Here is a 19,406-nt window from a genome sequence, read left to right as displayed (position 1 = left end):
ATAGGTCCCGTGTGGCCTTGAGGTCCTGTGGTGGGCCTTGAGGTCCTCAGCAGTATTAGTTGTTTGCTTTGGTTGGGAACAGTAGGTGCCAGTCTATCTCAACATGTGTGTCCAGGGTCACAGAGACCTGTTTGCGGCCTTCATAGACATAATAGATAGCTTGTTGTTGACGTCCAATCTGCGTAAACAGACATCTGTGTCTCCAGACTAGAACAGGCTGAACAATACACCTCCATGGGTAAAGACATTCTCTGTGACTAATTCTGGGCGTGTAGTATTTGTGTGTTATCTTGGGGTTTAAAGTCGATCCACCAGGATGAGTTGGGCAGAATGTGAGACCGACCAGGCACTTCTGATAACTTGACAGTGTCCTAATCATAAATAATCCAGCATCAGACATCAGAGGCTCCTGAACACTTTCTGACCTTTGAGGTCATCCTCCAGCTTGTGCAGACACTCAGTCTGATGGACACAAGACATGAGGCCATCTGCACAGGTTACCATGGAAACGAGCTGGTTCATTGAAACAGCTGACTGCACCTCACAGCTGTTCCACGAATCAGAAGGTCCGCCGGTTCGATCCCCGCCTCCTCCCCAGTCTGCATGTGGAAACACTGCTGCCTGTCAGCAGCTGAATGACCTGCACCTACCTGCCTGTGTCACACTCACCTGGAGACCGAAGCCGCCGCCGCCGCCGCCGTGTCACACCTGGCCAGGCACCGACACACACCACTGAAGAGTGTCGGAGTAAAAATCTGAACATGATTTATTTTATTGTTATTTTTGCGTGTCCTTCCCGCACGCTCCTGACGCCTGACGCTGCTAAAACATAAGTAACCCCCCGGAAACTCGAGGATAACATTGGTTCCGGGGGAAAAAACGGGACTGTCCAAAACAGGAAACTGTAATTATTATTTTTTTAATAATGTAAACTATTTATTATATTTTTGCATTTTCTCTCATTAAAATAGTTAATTTTTCTTTAATCTGGTATTTTGCATAAATCTTTAAACCTCGATCGTAGTCTCGCGATTAGTGATGGGAAGTTCGGTTCTTTTTAGGGAGTCAGATCATTCGACTCAGCTCACCAAGAAAAGCCGGTCTTCATTTTACCACTTAAATTTTAGTAATTCAGCCAAATTTTAGTGATGTTTGACTTAATATATTTAATATATATTAAATTATTTTAAAACATCTTTTCTACATATTTAAAAGTAAAAAATTACTAGAATTGCACAAAATAGACAGAAAAACATAAGCATGAATAATTTACTTTAAAAAAAGAAAAAGGCTATTGACTGGGGATGCATAGCACGCAGGTGACATTAAGTCACTGTATGAATGGAGCACCTGTGTAACTTTACATGGGGGGCAGTAGCTCAGTCTATAGGGACTGGCTTGGGAATCGGGGTGGCCGGTTCAAGTCCAGCATGGTGGTGGTAGGTGAGAGGTGCCAGCCACCTCCTGGGCACTGCGAGGTGCCCTTGAGCGAGGCACCGAACCCCCCAACCCGCGGCGGCGCCGGTCTGGCTGCCTGCCCATCACTCCACCATCCTCTCCACATTTGCATGTCTGAGCCTTGTACTTGTACGAGGTGTTTGTTTGGGTTAAAAATGCATGTAAAAAGTGGAAAAAAGAATTTCCCTGTTGAGGGAAAAAGATTATAAAGTTCTCCTTCACGACGGAGTATTAGGGCCACATTTAAATAAACATTTTTTGGAATTAATTACGAGATAAAGTCGTTATTAAATAGGCGAGTAATTAATCTGCATATTTAATAACGACTACTTAATCTCGTAATTAATTCAAAAACGTTTTATTATTATGATTTATTTGTGTATTATACATAAAAATACATGAAATGAAAATAATATGAATTAATTACGAGATAAAGTCGTTATTAATATGGCAGTAATTAATTCTCCCATATTTAATAACGACTTTAATCTTGTATTAATTCATTTTATTTCAATACTCTGTCGTCTCTTCTCCTTTACAATAAATAAATAAATAAAAAACGCTGCACTAGAAACGAACGAACAAAAAAAAGGATTAGTTCCGAGTCATTTAAAGACTCCAACACTAAAAGATCCGGCTCTTCTGGTGAGCCGAGTGGAATGATCCGACTCCCTAAAAAGATCCGAACTTCCCACCATCACGCTCCGCAAAATGGCGGGGGAGCGTTAGCGCCGGTCGCTCGGTTCGTCGGTTTGTTGTTTTCCCGCGCAGAGATGGAGAAACTCCGACAACAAAACTTTAAAGAGTCACCGACAGCTGCGCAGATCGACACTGACCGCGTCGGTCCGCACAGATCCCGCATAAACCCGCAAAAGGAGACAGAGGAGAGAGCCTGCACAGGTAACGACAGCGGGAGCTAAGTTGTTAGCACGGCGGCTAACACACACACACACATACACACCACACACACAGACCAACAACACACACACAGACACACCTCACACACACACACACACACACACACACACATTAATTTAAATAAAGTTACTTTAACCTCTGAGTATTTATTTAACCTGAGTCACAGCGCGGTAAACCTGTGTGTGTGTGTGTGTGTGTGTGTGTGTGTGACAGACACACACTCTACAGATGACTCATGTTTAATAAACATCTTAATATTTACTTATTAATTATCTTATTACTTAAACTCTCAGTCTGCAACTTTTTAATGTTTTTAAGTAAAGTTATTATTTTTATTAATACACACACACACAGTGACACACACACACACACACACACACACACACACAGTGACACACACACACACACACACACAGTGACGGGCTCACCTGTTTGAAAGCAGCATGTGTTACAGGTGTATGCAGGTTAACAACACAATGAAACAGACAGAAGAACATGAAGGATAAAATACAATAAAACTTCAAATTAAATCAGATTTTATTTCATCTATTGCACGTCTGTCTCCCAGGACGGACAGACGTGCAATAGATGACACAGAACAAATCAACACAAACATATTGTACAATTACAATGACTGATAAAATGACAATGAATTACAATGACTGATAAAATGACAATGAATTACAATGACTGATAAACTGATTACAGTAGCAGATAGGGCAGCAATAATGACAGTGGTAATATGTGTAGTGGACGTCATGGAGGACCACAGCAGCAGCCACGATCCACGAGAACCGGCTGGACGACAGAGACAGAAACTCCAGGAAAGAAGTTTAGTTAGTGACATGATTAATGAGACATGAATGATAAAATGACAATGAATCACAATGACTGATAAAATGACAATGAATTACAATGACTGATAAAATGATTACAGTAGCAGATATGGCAGCAATAATGACAGTAGTAATATGTGTAGTGGACGTCATGCAGGACCACAGCAGCAGCCACGATCCACGAGAACCTGCTGGACGACAGAGACAGAAACTCCAGGGAAGAAGTTTAGTTAGTGACATGATTAATGAGACATGAATGTTTACAGAGGGAGAGAGAAGAGTAGTTCTGAGCGACTGACAGGGTTGCATCAAGTGTATAAAAGTATTTAAGAAGTGTCTCTGTGTGAACAGAGCACGGTGCCTGCAGACGGACCGGTACCACAGTGCTGTTACCGTCAGGCTTCGTGTTTCAAGTCGTTCTCGTTTCAGGCTTTGACTCATAAAGCTGCAGAGAAACACTCACAGGGTCTCAGCCAGTAACACCTTCAGGGATACGACTGGCCTCTTGTTTACACTCTGACGAGCTTTCTGTCTGCTGACGTGAGCTGAACCGTCATCGTCTGCGTACACCTGAAGATGTCGAGCTGGTGTTCACTGATCTGTTTGTTTCGTCAGCCATGGCGGAGGAGCGTCGGCCGAAGCAGTGCTCGGTCGTCCTGCCCACGGAGTCCATGAAGGCCATGGCCGAGTCTATGGGCGTCGGGCAGCTGCAGGAGGAAAGCTGCGTCGCCCTGAGTGAAGAAGTCAGCTACAGGATAAAGGAAATCGCTCAGGTGACGACAGAACAATAATAATAATTATGTTTTATTTGTTCATGAGTCTGAGAAACAAAAACATTCTTAATCATCTTTTCTTTGTCTCTTTTCCAAAGGACGCTCTCAAATTCATGCATCACGGGAAGAGACGTAAACTAACCACGAGCGACATCGATAACGCTCTCAAACTAAAAAACGTGGAGGTGAGCGAGCGCACGCTTTGAGTCAAACAGAGACTCGGTGTTCGTTGCTTCACGTGTGTCTCTGTCTCCTTCCAGCCTCTGTTCGGCTTCCAGTCGCAGGAGTTCATCCCTTTCCGCTTCGCCAGCGGCGGCGGCAGAGAGCTTCACTTCTACGAGGAGAAGGAAGTAGACCTCAGTGACATCATCAACACGCCGCTGCCCAGAGTTCCTCTAGACGTGTCTCTGAAAGGTTCGAACAGTCCGACGTGTCCTTAAAGTCCAGGATGTTGTCTTGTGTCTCAGCTCATGCTTCATGTTGTTAACCCACAGCTCACTGGTTAAGTATCGACGGCGTGCAGCCTGCGATTCCAGAGAATCCTCCACCAGGTGAGTCCTGCTCACGTCGTCTTTTAAAAACACACAAAACATTTGAGGGAAAACGTCTAATTAGATTCTTTTTACGTTTGAACGTTTCAGCCCCGAAAGAGCAACAGAAGATCGAGTCAACAGAACCGCTCAAAGTCGTCAAACCCGGTCAGGAGGAGGACGGTGCGATCCAAGGCAAGGGTCAGGGAGCGACGGCTGCCGATGGCAAAGGTCCGTGTCTGTCCTCGTCACCTCGCTGCCTTTGTCCGTCCGTAATTATTCTGGATTTAGTTTCATCGAGTTCCCGTCCGTGTCTTTCAGGAAAGGAGAAAGGTCCGATCAAGCTGAAGCCACGCAGCACGCACGAGCTGTCTGTGGAGCAGCAGCTCTACTACAAGGAGATCACAGAAGCATGTGTCGGCTCCTGTGAAGCCAAGAGAGCTGTAAGTCCTGCCTGTCTGTCTGTCTGTCCCTCTGCCTGTCTGTCTGTCTGTCTGTGTGTAAACTGTGTAAACTGTCTGTCTAACCTTCTTTTGCTTACTGTGTTTCCTCTTGTCTCCTTCAGGAAGCTCTGCAGAGCATCGCCACAGATCCTGGACTCTATCAGATGCTTCCGAGATTCAGCACGTTTATTTCTGAAGGAGTGAGCGTCCTCTCTGTCCTCTCCGTCCTCTCTGTCCTCTCCGTCCTCTCTGTCTTCTCCTGTCAATGCTCTGAAACACGCCGTGTATCTGTGCTGACTGTTCTCTCTCCTCGAAGGTTCGCGTGAACGTCGTGCAGAACAACCTCGCCCTGCTGATTTATCTCATGCGGATGGTCAAAGCTCTGATGGACAACCCGACGCTGTATTTGGAGAAATACGTGAGTGCGGTAACAATCTGTTGTTAAGGTTATTATATATTTATTGATCCTTGTAATCGGACACGTCTTCTCTGTCTGTGTCTGTAGCTGCACGAGCTCATCCCGGCCGTGGTGACGTGCATCGTGAGTAAGCAGCTCTGTTTGCGACCAGATGTCGACAACCACTGGGCTCTGCGAGACTTTGCCGCTCGCCTCATGGCCCAAAGCTGCAAAACCTTCAGCACCACGACCAACAACATCCAGTCCCGCATCACGAAGACTTTTACCAAGGTGTGTGGTCGTTGTATTTTCAGTGGATGAATCTTCAGGGTGGTACGTAGCAGCAGAACTTTAAAGATGTCCCGTGTCTCCTCAGAGTTGGTTGGACGATAAAACTCAGTGGACGACGCGTTACGGCTGCATCGCTGGACTCGCTGAGCTCGGAGCTGACGTGAGTCCGATTCTGTTTGCTGTCGGTCGTTTTGTTTCTCTTCAGTCGACGTCATCCTCGTCACTTTGTCGTCCTCACAGGTGATAAAGACGTTGATCCTTCCTCGGCTTTCTGTAGAGGGCGCTCGCATCAAAGCAGTGATGGAAGGAGCGGTGGTCTCCAACATCGATAAGATCGGAGCCGACCACGTTCAGAGCCTCTTGCTGGTAATCATTAAAGTTCTGTGATTGTTCTGCGTCGTTCAGCGCGGCGTTCGTCAGTTACTCACGTGTCATGAAATGTGTTCCAAAGAAACACTGCGCGAGCGTCATCGCAAAGATCCGACCGCAGCCCGACAACGTGGAGCAGTATCGCACAGACTACGGTTACCTCGGCCCGATGCTTTGCTCCCACGTGATGAAGGCCAGGACTCAGGCGGCGCTGCAAGCTCAGCAGGTCAACAGAACCACGCTGACGATCACACAGGTAACGTGTCCGACGGACAGAGATGGCATGAGATGGCAGCAAACAGGCAAACGAGCTAACGAGCGGTGCGTCCTCCTCCCGCAGCCTCGGCCCACCCTCACCGTCTCCCAGAGCGGGCTCAGCGGGTCGGCAGGACCTCGCACTCCCAGCATCATCAAGGTCCCGAGCTCCCTCACACTGATGTCGCCTCGCCCGGGGACGCCGTCACAGCCGTCTCCCCCGGCGACAAAGTACATCGTGATGGCAACCAGCGCAGGAGCCGCCTCCACTCAGCAGGTGCGTTTGATTTCTATTAATCTTCATTCATAACGTGACTGATGTGACACGTCGCCGAGCTCACGGTGTCTCCGTCTTCCCTGCAGGTCATCACCATCAGCTCTTCCCAGTCAGCCTCGCCGGTCACGAGCACCGTTCCCAGCGCCACCTCCACCTTGCAGCCGTTGGTCAAACTGGAGTCCGGCGGCGGCCCCGGACTGACGACTTCACGACCTCTGCAGAAATACATCGTGGTGTCTCTGCCGTCGTCCGCCTCGTCCTCTCTGGAGAGTAAGAGCTCCGTGTTACCGACCTCCATCTCCTCCAATCCACTCGAAGCGGCGATGAAGCTCGACAGGTCCGAGTCTCCCGGAGCGAGCACGCAGTCGCCGCACTGAGACGGAGGTTTGAACCGGGTCGCTGCAGGTTTGTATGGGCTGAACTTTAAGGGTTAAACTCTGGAGGGGAACATCCGAACTCTGGACCGATGAAGAGCAAACGTGATGTTGTAAATATGTTAATGCCCAATGAAAACTGAGACTGACCTCTGTAATGTTTCAGCTGATATCCATGATTCTAATTCTTTTTTTACCCTAAAATAAATCAGATTTTGTATGAAAGCTTTGATCTGTGTGTGTTTCTGTTTTATTCTGACGTCACGTGTTCAAAGTGTTTCACTTTAAATACAACAGAAATATCTGGACAGTGTTTTATACTTTGATGATGAGCAGAAGTTTTTCATCCTGGTGACAGACAAATAAAAAAACACGAATAAGCCAAATATAGTAATACTGCAGTGTATGAAATACTGCTTACTTAAATACTTAAGTAAAAGTACTCTGGTATTATCAGAACTTCTGTTGTTCATGTTTTGTAAAGTAACATAACAATCAGTCAAAGCGTCCACGCTCTTAATCCTGCATAACTTTAAACCTTAATATAACCTGAACAGGTGAGTTTGCTGCTTTGGTGTACAAGAATAAATTCTGTGCACTACAACTCCCAGTGTGCATTGCAGTATGAAGTATGCCTCGCCTTTTCAAAATAAAAGTTTTATTTTTGTTTTCTTCATTCCTGATATTGATTTTAAAGATATAATATTGATGTGAAAACGTTTATTATTATAATACATTATTATTTCACAACATTCCAGAAAATAAATAACTCGATATTCAGCTGAATGCAGCGTGTATGTGTATGTTCGGCTTTTATTTTGAAGGTCAAATTGGAACACCGGAAGTATTTCTGTGCACATGGCGAGCGGTAAAAAAAACTGTGGTAAAGACAGACAGGTAGATACAGACAGACAGACAGACAGACAGACAGGTAAAGATAGACATGCATTTCAAAATAAGAGCTGCGGCTAAAGAAGACTGCAGACAAATCTCCAGGATGATCAAGGTGAGTTGGTGAGTTTAAGTTTGCAGCTTTAATCACGTTAATTAACGTTAATTAACTTTCTCTGGGTGTTTTTTTCAGGAGCTGGCGGTTTTTGAAAAAATGTCTGACCAGGTGAAGATTTCTCATGAAGGTAAATTTATAATGAAAGATACAGAGAAAGTTTCATTAACTGAAAAATATCAGTATAAATCAGAGTAATCCCACTGTGGTAACTATGTACTACAGCTGTACTCAAGTATTCCTTCTGATTACATTACTTCTGATCAAAACACTCAGTTCGTCAAGCTGACGAACTGATCTAACAGCAGCTACAGCTGTCAGCAGGTTACTTCACTGTCCATCATAAACTCTGTAAATCACAGAGAGTTGAGGCGGAGCAGCCGGAGGACATCAGAGGGAAAACCAGAAAACATTTCCTCCATAAAATATGAAAGTCAGTGAAACAGTTTGGCCTCGGCTGACGTCTGCGCGCTCTCTGGGTGAAATATTAAACTCAGAAACGTGGTCACTCGTGGTTATTCAGTGTCTCGGTTGATGACGGTAAATGATTGTTTACCTGATATTAAATCTAACTGGAGGATGAGATGTTTGTATTTCTGATGATCTGTCTCGTTTGAATCACTTAGAGCTGGAGCGTGACGGGTTCTGCCAGAATCCGTTCTTCGAATGTCTCGTCGCCGAAGTTCCAGAGCAGAATAAATCTGAAGAAGGTGAAGTGTCGAGTCGCTGACGTCTTCTTCTCGTCGTCGTGCACAGATAATAAAACGTCTGTGGTCTTTGTCGTCCTTCCAGGATTCACGCTTGTCGGATACGCTCTGTACTTCTACACGTACAGCACGTGGATGGGCCGCTCGGTGTATTTGGAGGATCTGTACGTGATGCCAGAGTTCAGAGGTAAAACACTTTGACATGAACAAAGAAAGCATCATTTCTTCACGTCTTTGAGAACTCTGCTTTCCCTGACAGGAAACGGCATCGGCAAAGGTCTGATGAGCAAAGTCGCCGAGGTAAGATCGTTTCTTTTCACCTCCCGGTTTGAAAGTTTTGTTGATGTTTGCACGATTCATTCATCGGTTTGTTGGCTCAGGTGGGGAAGAAGAAGCAGTGTGTGCGGCTGCAGCTGTCGGTGTTGGACTGGAATACTCCAGCTCGAGACTTTTATGCCACGAAAGGAGCTCAGGACCTGACGGCCAGCGAAGGCTGGCACTTCATACGCTTTGACGGACAGAGCCTGGACGATCTGGTAAACGAAGCGCCCAAAGATTAGACGACAAACTGTGGCTGGTTTCTTTAACGGGTACCTCGTTCCTCCGATTTAAAGGTGATTTAGTTGTCGTGGTGTTTGAGTCTTTGTAGGATCCGGTGCTGACTGGCCGAAGACTTTTTTTCTCAGGTGTGCTGCTATTTAATTCCAGCAGGTGTCACATTTGACCAACTGATGGACTTCCTGTCAGGTCTTGAAAGATGGCGCTGTCTTGAAATTGATAATGTGAAAATAAAAACAAGCTGTACATTCAAAAGGATGCCAGCAACTCTGTAAAACAAAACTCTGTATAGCACCAATGATGTAGTCATTTCATGAAAATGTTCTTAACTTGATGAAAATTGTAATAAAACCCATTAATGTAATAAAATGACTTTGAGTGTTTTTTTTAACCTTTCTGTGGCTCAGTTTGGGCGCAGGAGACGTCAGTGATGTGACCAAACAATCAGTTTTCTAGAAAACGAGTTGACAGTGAAACTTTTTGACTGAAGCGTCTCAGAATAACTGGGTGCCGAGCAGCGAAGCCCCTGGAACGCCATGGAGAAAAGATTTGAAACTGGGCACACATATTCAGGACAGTCCCATGGTCAACCTCAAGAATTATCATGCCTGTACGTTGTACTCTGTAGCGCCCCCAACATGTCAAAGTTTGAAGTGCATTGAGCTTCATAACTTTGGACCCGTCGGTCCAAATTTCACAAACGAGGTGCCGTTGGAATCTTTGGATCAAAAACCTTCAAAAAGCATTTCAGGTCACGCAGATTGTCTGATTTCCAGGAGACTTTGACACACAGAGTCTTCAGACCAAACCGCACAAAAGTTATCATGTGATTTTTTTTAAATTTTCGCTTTCATTTGCCCGTAGCAGCCAATCAAACTCAGCGGCGACGACGCCAAACAGGAAGTGGAGCCATATCTATCAAAACAGTTTGATGTTTTGACTTCAAACTCCTAACACAGACTCATGACCCCTTCTTTGAAAGGCCTTGGTGACCTTTGACCTTTAGGGGGCGCTATAAGTAGACAAAATGCATTTTTGCTCATATCTTCATATTGATTTGGACTTCAGTGTTGACTGATACTCTCAGACATCCCAGTACAGAGGGCGCACACTTTGTCCGATTTACATGAAACTTGATGGATATGGTCTTCAGACCACGGCTGGCTGATGGTTGAAGTTTCATGTCTGAACTCCAAACTTTTTTTTTTTTTAAGATTATTTTTTTGGCCTTTTATGCATTTATTGATAGAACAGCTGAAGATAGACAGGAAGCAGAGAGAGGGGGAGTGACATGCAGTAAATTAGCCGTCGGATTGCAGCTGCAGCGAGGACTATAGCCTCCACACACGGGGCGGGCGCTTAACCCACTACGCTACCGACCGCCCCTGAACTTCAAACTCTTTTGCCGTAACAGCCAATCCAAATCGGAAGTGGGCCAATATCTCTGCGATGCCTTGATGTATCGACACGAAACATGGTGTATACACCTCGACTGATTATGATTGGCTGCTGATTTTCTATTTTTCCAGTTTACAGACCACCACTTTAACTTCTCTGGTCAGAGTCAAAGTTAGCATCACTTTGGGAACGTTTCTGCGAGATCACGATTGTTTAGACAAGCACAAAAAAATAATTGTGGTTAAAGATTCGATTCAGTTAATTGCAATAGACTGTACCACAGTCATTATTATTTAAATATGTGGTAGAATTGCTACATTGGGTAAATTTGATCAGACCCTCCTGAAAATGTAATAAAATATTCCATTATTGGTAAAAATGTTTTTACAGTTTGAGTCAGGACTTTATTACTTTATATGAATATACTATTCTCTGTGCTGAGGCCTTTTTTCTTCACTATGTAAATCACCTTTCTGGGTCTGATTATCCCCTCGACTTCTTATATCATCTTCTATGCAGATGACACTTCGCTCTGTCATTATCTGACGACCCCTCTATATCTGGCATGCTAAATCTATCTGTGTCTATGACTGTCACAGTACGTATTGCTGCACTAACACGTCCACGTCTCACTGTTTCCCTTTTTTCTTAAGTCTCTCTGGATTAACGTTAAATGACTAAATATAAATTGAAATGATTACATCGTGGTTTAATCCAATCAGTCGCTGAGAAATGACGTTTATTTGTGTATAAAACATAGAAATAAAATTCACAGGAACAGTTCAAATCACCCAGAAGAAAACTGTTTGACATTGTGTTTAAAATACACAGACGTGCACACGTATTTTAAAAAAAGATTAAAATGCAACAAGACCTACAAAAGCTACTGTTTACTTTTATTTCAACCCTGATACTCGAGTCTTCTGCTTCAGAGCTGAGAGTCAGATTCACTCCTTATTGAAACCAACCAGATTATCAGACTACAGATATTTCTCATGAATCCATCTTGGATTATTCACCACGTGGTCAGATTATTCTGATTATGGAGTTTTAACTCTCATCTTTCTGAAGCAGAAAACCAGAGGCAGGTTTGACGACACAAGCTTATAATAAACGATTAAAACACTTTATATCACAAACTTTATGAACCTGAATGTTTAAAAAATGATTTGAGGATTAAATATTCTGATCGTCCTCGTCCCAGTGAGAAGTCATAAACTTCATCTCACAACCTTTAGAGTAATGTTGAGGTAAGAAGATCAGATTCTTTATGTCGTTAATTAACGTTTAATTCTTACAATCAAGCGATCATTGAAATAAAGAAAAGTAATTAAAGATTATTGATTTTGATTCCCATCATATTCTGGACCTCTAATTCTAAATTATAGCAGAGATTAACTGTTAAAACTGTTTCTCTTCTGCTCAGTACACAGACATTACAAAGACACTAAAGTTCAGATTGGATGAAGACGATAAATCCAAATCACGGCTCCTAAACATCACACAGTGATCATGAGTCTGTGTGTTTCTTTGCATTGTAAATGTTTCCCTCTCGTCGAGGATCAATCCCCTCTCACACTCTCACACATACGCATTTCTTCCGTAGTTGCTCGGGACGGACTGAGACGTTACCGTGGACATCACGTGTCCTCTGGAGGGCGGCTGGTATGGATATGGGCTGAAACACAAAAAGATGTTTCACAGTCAGAACAAGCAGCGATTCTTCCTCTGAAACTCCGTGCACACAAACTCATACTCACGTTTTTTCACGGGGTGAGTTCAGTTTGCAAGCACACGTCAGGCATGCGCCTCCACAGAGGGCGAGCACGGCCGAAGACCAGCCGATGTACAAGCCCTCTCCAATCTCATACCTGCCATAAAACAAGATTTACCATGCATGCTTCTGTGCAACCACCAACGTCACTTTGAAACACTGATGCAGACTTACTTCGTCCCTGCATAAAAATCGTCAAAGAACTGCTGTGTGATGTTGGCTGCGTACCAAGAAATCGCAATCATGGTGCAGATCCCTGCAGAAAACAGAAAAAAGCATTGTTTACTTTCAGACATGTGGGAGCTGATAACACAAAGGTCAAAACCTTTCCAGGGTTTGAACAGTTTATGGACAGTAAAGCGATAGACGTGTCAGGAGTAAAACTGTAAAACACAACGGGGGCTAAAACCATTTCATGCAGCATTATGAGATGATTTATGAGGCCCGTCACATGCGGCAGAGATACCTGCATAAATCAGTTTGTTGTAAGGAGTGACTTTATAACCACTTACAAGGTCTACGAGTTCCAGTGTGCCAGATAGAAGGAGCTCTATTTAGATAAAATTATATAATATAATTGCCTGAAAGTAAGAATCATACCGATTCTTTAAAGAGGCTTTTATACCTACAGACAGTGGATTGTGGCCCAAAACAGAACCTACACTGCTAGGTGTCTCTAAGTCCTACAGACTGGACCTTTAAACTCATGATAACTGTGTAGATAAAATTAAATAATACCTATATTAATAATATTTCAGTATTTCTTCTCTTTGTATTTGACGTGCTGTGACCTCGTCTTATGTTAGTTTGACGATAACCTCTTGACCTGTTGACCTGTTTTCCTGATAGCTTGTCTTCTGTACACACAGATCGAGTGTGTTAAAATGAGTTTGTCCTGAATCAGTTCTCTCTGAGTCTCTTGTTGAAATAACTGCAGAGACAGGACGTCCCCTGTCCTCCAGGTTTGCAGTAACTTTTGATATTTTCGTCCTCACCCTGCAGTAGAAACAACACTCCTCCGACCGCAGCGATCCTTCCCTTCAGGACGTAGTTTTCTCCTCCGATCTTTGAGCACTTCATTCCCACGAGCGTGGCCACGATGCCGAAAGTCCCAAACACGATGGAGGCGATCATGAGCGCCCTGGAGGCCTGAATGTAGCCTAGAAGTGCAAAGACAACACAACACATGATGGCTTTATGATAATGTGGAAGCAAACACATCAGATGCTTTTAACGGTGGTTGATGCAGGTTTGATCCTGGAGACTCACTGACGGGGCTGTGTAAGAACTCTAGAAGTCGTTTTAGGTTTTTTCTTTAATACATAACCGTGGGGGGAGACCCTGTTAATCACATTCACACGCCCGGCTAGAGAATGTGTCAGAGATCTCCATGAATCCGCCTTTCTTTGTGTGACTGAATACATTCTTTGTTCTTGAAGGATTTCCAGGAGCTGACAAACTCGAGGAAGTGAAGTGGTCTTTGGAAAAACCAGGGAAAAGAAGATTTCCTGGAGGAGGAATGAAACAAACTGGACAAACAAACCTCCTCCAATCAGTCGATCAGTGGGAGGAGTGGAGGCAGGGTCCGACACAAATCAACAAATCCATCGAGCGAGACGACTACAAACGTATCGTTATATTTAATAATATCTGGGTGTTAAATCAGGATGAAACATGTCTTTGTGATCACAGCTGAGAAGACTTTTCTTAAGTATTGAACAAACGCTGATCGAACATCGAGTCTTATCGATCAGAAGTGTTTTTATTGCTTCTTTACTTTCTCAAGCAGTAAAATTAGACTCCAGATAAACCTCGGCTCATTTACTTATCATCATTAATCATCATCGGGTTTCGTTAGGCCGCCTCGCCAACGCTCAAACAGTTTCATCAGATCACTGGAGACGGTGTTATAAAGAGGACCTGAACGCCGTCAGCTGGTATCTGTTTGCCTGAGTTCACCGTAGTTATCGTCTCCCATCATATCTTATTTTACCCTCTTTACTACAGATTGTCTCCAGGACAACAGAGCTCCTGTTTTTTACACACTCAATATTCAGAAAACTGTTTCTTCTGATCGAACACCGTCGGCCTTTACACACTTGTTTCCCAACGTGAATACTCGAAGAGTAAAGTCTTCTAAAGTTTTCTACGTGACGCTCCATAACCTGATTCCTTGAGTGGGTGGACTGGTTTCTAAGATAGGTAATTAGTCATCACTGCTAATAAACAATAACTGATAACAATATCAGCCTTGGCCACATACCATTAAGAGCGAGCAGGGATGGAAAATCCCGGCAGTTGTGGACTCCCGTGGAGTCGGTTGCACAGGACATCCACAGGTTTTCATAGATGGTTGATGTGGTGATAACGTTACCGTCCACTGAGGAAACCCTCCAGTATCGGTTTGGAAGGGTGATCCCGACCATGATCCAGCCCAGAAAGCCCAAGAAGAAGGCGCAAGCTTCCACTGTGGCGTTCATGTTTCCCCGTTAGAGTTATCCAGAGAGAGAAACACTTTGTAAATGTCGATTCTCCAACAAACGTACGTGTGTGTTTGTTGACCTGGAGGTTTCAGTGTGTCGCAGCGATTCCCACCAACACCCGAGCTGAGATGCACCACAGATCAATCATTAATTCCTAATAGCACACTTATGATTTCCTTTATTATTCTCAGCTCTATTGAATCTTTTCAAAGACTCCAAATGTTTACTCAGCTCGAGAGTCCGACCTGCTCACTAACTAACGTCTATAGACTTCGAGCTATTTGTCACCTTCTTGACGTTCGCTTTGAACGCTGTGTCAATACTTTCAAACCATTATTGATGAGACTGGAGTCAGTTTGTTGGGTCTTCACCCTGTGTAAGGTGACGGGTGAAGGGGCATCACCATATACTGACCCACGTTTGACCACCGGTCCACTGCAGATAAACCTGTTTGCTCGTCTGCCGGCTGACCCCAGAAGACTTCGTCCTAATTAGCCGAACAATTGTAGTTCGCTCTCCTTATCATCCCTTATCGTCGCCGTGATGAAGCCTCTCAGCCTCACGCACAGAAACTCTTTGACCGATCTATTCTGAATGTTTTAAACCGAGAACACGAGATCTGTTTCATTCAACAGCTTTGAATCAAACTTTACGGTTGTTTCTAAGAAGGTTTTAGAACTTTTCTACTGGTTTACAACCTGAAAGAGAAAAACAGCTGCAGTTAACTCGTGTAAAATGAACGTCCTACGTGCGTTTCAGTAAATTTAATGATCTCATATCCAAATAATCAAATTCCTTCTTCAGTTTCTGAGAATATTTTCTTTAATTGCGATGTTTGCACCTCAACTTTAACATGTAAAACACAATATAAGTGTTTAAAAACCTCCATAAAAGGATCAAACCGCTCTTAAAAAACCATAATGAGCTAAATTAACTGAGTTATTTGATTGGACTGCACAGTTTTTTAAAGAAACTCACACACTACAGAACAATCATCACCTTACACATGAATATTCTTTTTCCTTTAATTTAAAGAGTGGTGTGTCTGATTCTGGATGAATATTTCAGGATCTTTTTAGAGTCTCAAAGAAGAAAAGTTTAGAAATGAAATCTGTGTTTCTCTCAGTGAAGATTAACGCACGCTCAGCTTGTTCGTGAAGCTGAATCATCAACAAAACTGAGAGCAAACGACATGTGGAAAATATTATAAGAACCCAGAGTTAATTGTCATTAATTACAGTTATCACAGAGACATTTTTACGGTTTTTAACAGCAACTTTAAGAGACTCTTCCAGGATCTGCTCGTGAAAACGTTTGTGATCAGTAAACAAACCCTGACACAAATTCTACTTTGACTTTTTCTCACCTGGCAGAGCAAAAAGGGATGGAAAGTCACGACAGTTATAGATCCCCGTTGAATCGCTGGCACAGGACATCCAGAGGTTCTCGTAGATTGTGGAGGTTGTAATCACGCTGCCCTCTGTCGTGGATTCTTTCCAATACTGATCTTCTAGTGATATGAAAATCAATATCCAGCCTGCAAAACCTAGAAAAAGTGCCACAATCTCGATCATCTCTTTCATCTTGAACGTAATTTTCTATTAATAATTAGCAAAAGTGATAGACGTTGCCTCTGTGAGGAGCTCTATTCCCAGCTCCTGCATCTGATATACATTTTAGGAGAGTGAGACCTGACTCAGGGCTTTTTCTTCCCATGCACTCAAACCTGGGCTAATTTGTCCATTGATTTGTCGGCTGTGGCTGCATTAACTCGGCTATTCCCGCCCAAAATTGATGACATTTCAGGTGCCTGACACGTTACCATAGAAACTTAAGTATACAATGAGCTTTTTTCTCTCTCTCTCTCTTTTGATTGGCACTGCAGGGAGAGATAGTGTCTTGTAAAACGGGTTATCGCAGCTTTAAATCCACCAGAGTTTAAATCACTTTGGCACTGATTACTCTGAAGCTTCTTCAGGAGACGTGACTTTGTTTTATTGCGTTTGAAGCAACCGTCAGGAGCTCTGATGAGCACGGCGTGTTTGAAAGTGCACGCAGGCTGATTAATGACGCCTGATTAATGAAGTGAAGCGTGCTCATCATCGCATCCATCCTCTCTAAATTTTTGGTAGCTTGGTGATTTTTTAGGGAGGTCATTTCAAGTTTCATGAGCAAATACCAAAAGCAGAGAGAGAGTGAATAGAGAGCAAAGCAAACAGTGCTGGTGCGTGATTTATCGGAGGCAGAAAGTGTATTTTTTTAGTACTGGTTAAGCATTAACAAGACAAAAGATGTGCTGACATTCTTGCTCTTTGTAAATCCATTTTTTATTCTGTAGGTTGAAACTCTGTGTTGACACAGGACCACGCTGACCAGGCTCCTCTAACACACCCTTAATGAACTGGGTGGCTCCATACGTTGAGAAACTAATGGACTTGTACAGAAATGTAATATTCAGCTGATTTACACAGAAAGAAATGATGAATTCTGTGTGTATGAATGTATTAAACCTCCCTGCAGCTGAAGTAAACAGACGTGTTTATTCTGTGTTTATGCCAAACTTCATCCTCCACATTTACAGTCGGTATCTTATCAAATGTGAATTCTCATTTGCCGACCAGTAATCAGAAGCACGGTTCAAAGTACTGTCATATACTTACAGTATTGAACAGACATTCAGGCTTTAAGTCATAATCTTTGGTCGGTTAATATTTTATTCCCGTGCCCTTCAGTCAGCTGAAGTATTTTTTCAGTTGTGTCCGCGTTGACCTCGCTGCTTAAAGGGAAAGTTCGTTTGAAACAAACCAGAGTTTTAAAACCAGGACTGTGAATTTGAGTTAGAACTGACTGAAGGATGCTAAACTCCTTTAAAGGACCGGTATGTCCAGAATATATATATATATATATCTATAGATATATATATATATAATATATATATATATATATCCTTCATAGTCTGTTTCATCAGAGTTTAATCAGCTGAAATTAAGACTCGTTATGTTTTTGTCCCAGAATGGACAAACAAACACAGGACATGGCGAGGGGGTTGCAACCAACAACTACATCTTCAATAATGTAGGACCGGATACTGTCTAAAACCTGGACGTAGTCTCCGAGACGTCCCCGCAGACTGTCTAAAACCTGGATGTCGTCTCCGTGACGTCCCCGCGGACTGCTAAACCTGGACGTAGTCTCCGGACGTCCCCGCAGACTGTCTAAAACCTGGACGTAGTCTGTGGCGTCCCGCCAACTGTCTAAAACCTGGACATGTCTCTGTGACGTCCCCGCAGACTGTCTAAAACCTGGACTAGTCTCGTGACGTCCCCCACAGACGTCTAAAACCTGGACGTAGTCTCTGTGACGTCCCCGCAGACTGTCTAAAACCTGGACGTAGTCTCGTGACGTCCCCCAGACTGTCTAAAACCTGGACCTAGTCTCTGTGACGTCCCCGCAGACTGTCTAAAACCTGGACGTAGTCCCCGTGACGTCCCCGCAGACTGTCTAAAACCTGGACATAGTCTCCGTGACGTCCCCCAGACTGTCTAAAACCTGGACGTAGTCTCCGTGACGTCCCCAGACTGTCTAAAACCTGGACGTAGTCTCTGTGACGTCCCCGCAGACTGTCTAAAACCTGGACGTATAACTGAACAGGTGAGTTGTATAAATTCACCTCAGTACAGTTGTCATGAACGGGGAAATTAGCTACAAGAGACCCAAACTGTTTTTTGTACCAGGCTGTAAACATGTTTATTTCTGCTGTGAAGTTGGACATTTGGATATGGGGACTTATGGAGACCGACTCACTTCTGGAGCCAGCCTCAGTTGTACGTTAGAGGAGTATTAGTATTATACAATATATATATATTATAACTGATTCAAACTAATCCTTCTTGCAGTGTGTGAGGCAGTGAATACAGAACACTAAAACCTGATGATAAAATGATCAGTGATGTCCATAAGTGATTTTATCTGTCATGTCAGATGTGACTGAAGTGAACAAACCTTTGTGTCTCTCAGCTAAATTTAGACGCTGATTCACGCGTCGCTCTGTAATGCTCGCTCAGTTCAAGCTCTTAAATAACGTGGTGTTTGTAAACTTTGAGTCATTATTTGTGGACTCTGTGTAACCGAGTTTCGGTGGAGTCACTGCTTCAATATGCTCTAATAAATCAATATGATCGAAGGACACACACACACACACACCACACACACACACAGAGCAGTTAAAAACGCATTGACTTGTGTGGCGAATTATTACAGAGTTGCTGTCTCAGAGACTACATCCAAGTTTTAGACAGTCTGTGGGGACGTCACGGAGTACGTCCCAGGTTTTAGACAGTCTGTGGGACTCACGAGGACTACGTCCAGGTTTTAGACAGTCTGTGGGACATCACAGAGACTACGTCCAGGTTTTAGACAGTCTGCGGGGACGTCACGGAGAGACTACGTCCAAGTTTTAGGACAGTTCTGCGTGGACGTCACGGGCGGACTACGTCCAGGTTTTAACAGTTGCGGGGACGTCACGGAGACTACGTCCAGGTTAAGACAGTCTGCGTGGG

General features: G+C 43.8%; 3 protein-coding genes across 6 annotated transcripts in view; 2 read left to right on the top strand and 1 right to left on the bottom strand.

Annotated features, from left to right (window-relative positions):
• The window catches only part of sat2b (spermidine/spermine N1-acetyltransferase family member 2b), a 12,086-nt gene extending 2,545 nt beyond the window's left edge, over window positions 1-9,541 (top strand). Inside the window, exons 1-6 of one of the 2 annotated variants that reach the window (XM_027273562.1) lie at window positions 7,791-7,927; window positions 8,006-8,057; window positions 8,554-8,637; window positions 8,720-8,821; window positions 8,894-8,934; window positions 9,015-9,541. In XM_027273562.1, the coding sequence (XP_027129363.1) occupies window positions 7,865-7,927; window positions 8,006-8,057; window positions 8,554-8,637; window positions 8,720-8,821; window positions 8,894-8,934; window positions 9,015-9,194 (522 nt within the window). In that variant the 5' untranslated portion in view covers window positions 7,791-7,864 and the 3' untranslated portion in view covers window positions 9,195-9,541. Of the gene's footprint in view, window positions 1-7,790; window positions 7,928-8,005; window positions 8,058-8,553; window positions 8,638-8,719; window positions 8,822-8,893; window positions 8,935-9,014 lie in introns of those variants that run through there. The other variant, XM_019269448.2, reaches the window with a different exon arrangement.
• Window positions 2,291-7,151, top strand: taf6 (TAF6 RNA polymerase II, TATA box binding protein (TBP)-associated factor). 2 transcript variants are annotated; one of them, XM_027273560.1, is made up of 15 exons: window positions 2,291-2,358; window positions 3,828-3,985; window positions 4,084-4,170; window positions 4,246-4,399; window positions 4,480-4,536; window positions 4,627-4,746; window positions 4,837-4,958; window positions 5,081-5,158; window positions 5,275-5,376; window positions 5,464-5,646; window positions 5,732-5,806; window positions 5,887-6,012; window positions 6,098-6,271; window positions 6,356-6,547; window positions 6,634-6,924. In XM_027273560.1, exons 2-15 carry the CDS (start codon window positions 3,830-3,832, stop codon window positions 6,922-6,924), a joined length of 1,917 nt encoding a protein of 638 aa, XP_027129361.1. In that variant the 5' UTR covers window positions 2,291-2,358; window positions 3,828-3,829. The 2 variants fall into 2 exon arrangements, with proteins under 2 accessions (XP_027129361.1, XP_027129362.1); XM_027273561.1 differs by lacking the exon at window positions 2,291-2,358 and having other exon boundaries at window positions 3,830-3,985; window positions 6,634-7,151.
• A 1,776-nt stretch (window positions 9,542-11,317) lies between the features above and the next one.
• Window positions 11,318-16,548, bottom strand: LOC104940046 (claudin-15). Of its 2 annotated transcripts, none has more exons than XM_019269449.2 (5): window positions 16,214-16,548; window positions 13,360-13,524; window positions 12,539-12,620; window positions 12,351-12,461; window positions 11,318-12,268 (listed from the first exon to the last, which is right to left on the bottom strand). In XM_019269449.2, the coding sequence occupies exons 1-5, from the start codon at window positions 16,428-16,430 to the stop codon at window positions 12,172-12,174; spliced, it is 672 nt and encodes a 223-aa protein (XP_019124994.1). In that variant the 5' UTR covers window positions 16,431-16,548; the 3' UTR covers window positions 11,318-12,171. The 2 variants fall into 2 exon arrangements, with proteins under 2 accessions (XP_019124994.1, XP_010754907.2); XM_010756605.3 differs by lacking the exon at window positions 16,214-16,548 and adding an exon at window positions 14,628-14,926.
• Between the last annotated feature and the right edge of the window lie 2,858 nt (window positions 16,549-19,406).

Source organism: Larimichthys crocea, chromosome XXII, assembly GCF_000972845.2.
Source record: "Larimichthys crocea isolate SSNF chromosome XXII, L_crocea_2.0, whole genome shotgun sequence".
Classification (NCBI taxonomy): domain Eukaryota; kingdom Metazoa; phylum Chordata; class Actinopteri; family Sciaenidae; genus Larimichthys; species Larimichthys crocea.
This window is presented reverse-complemented; position numbering and strand designations above follow the sequence as displayed.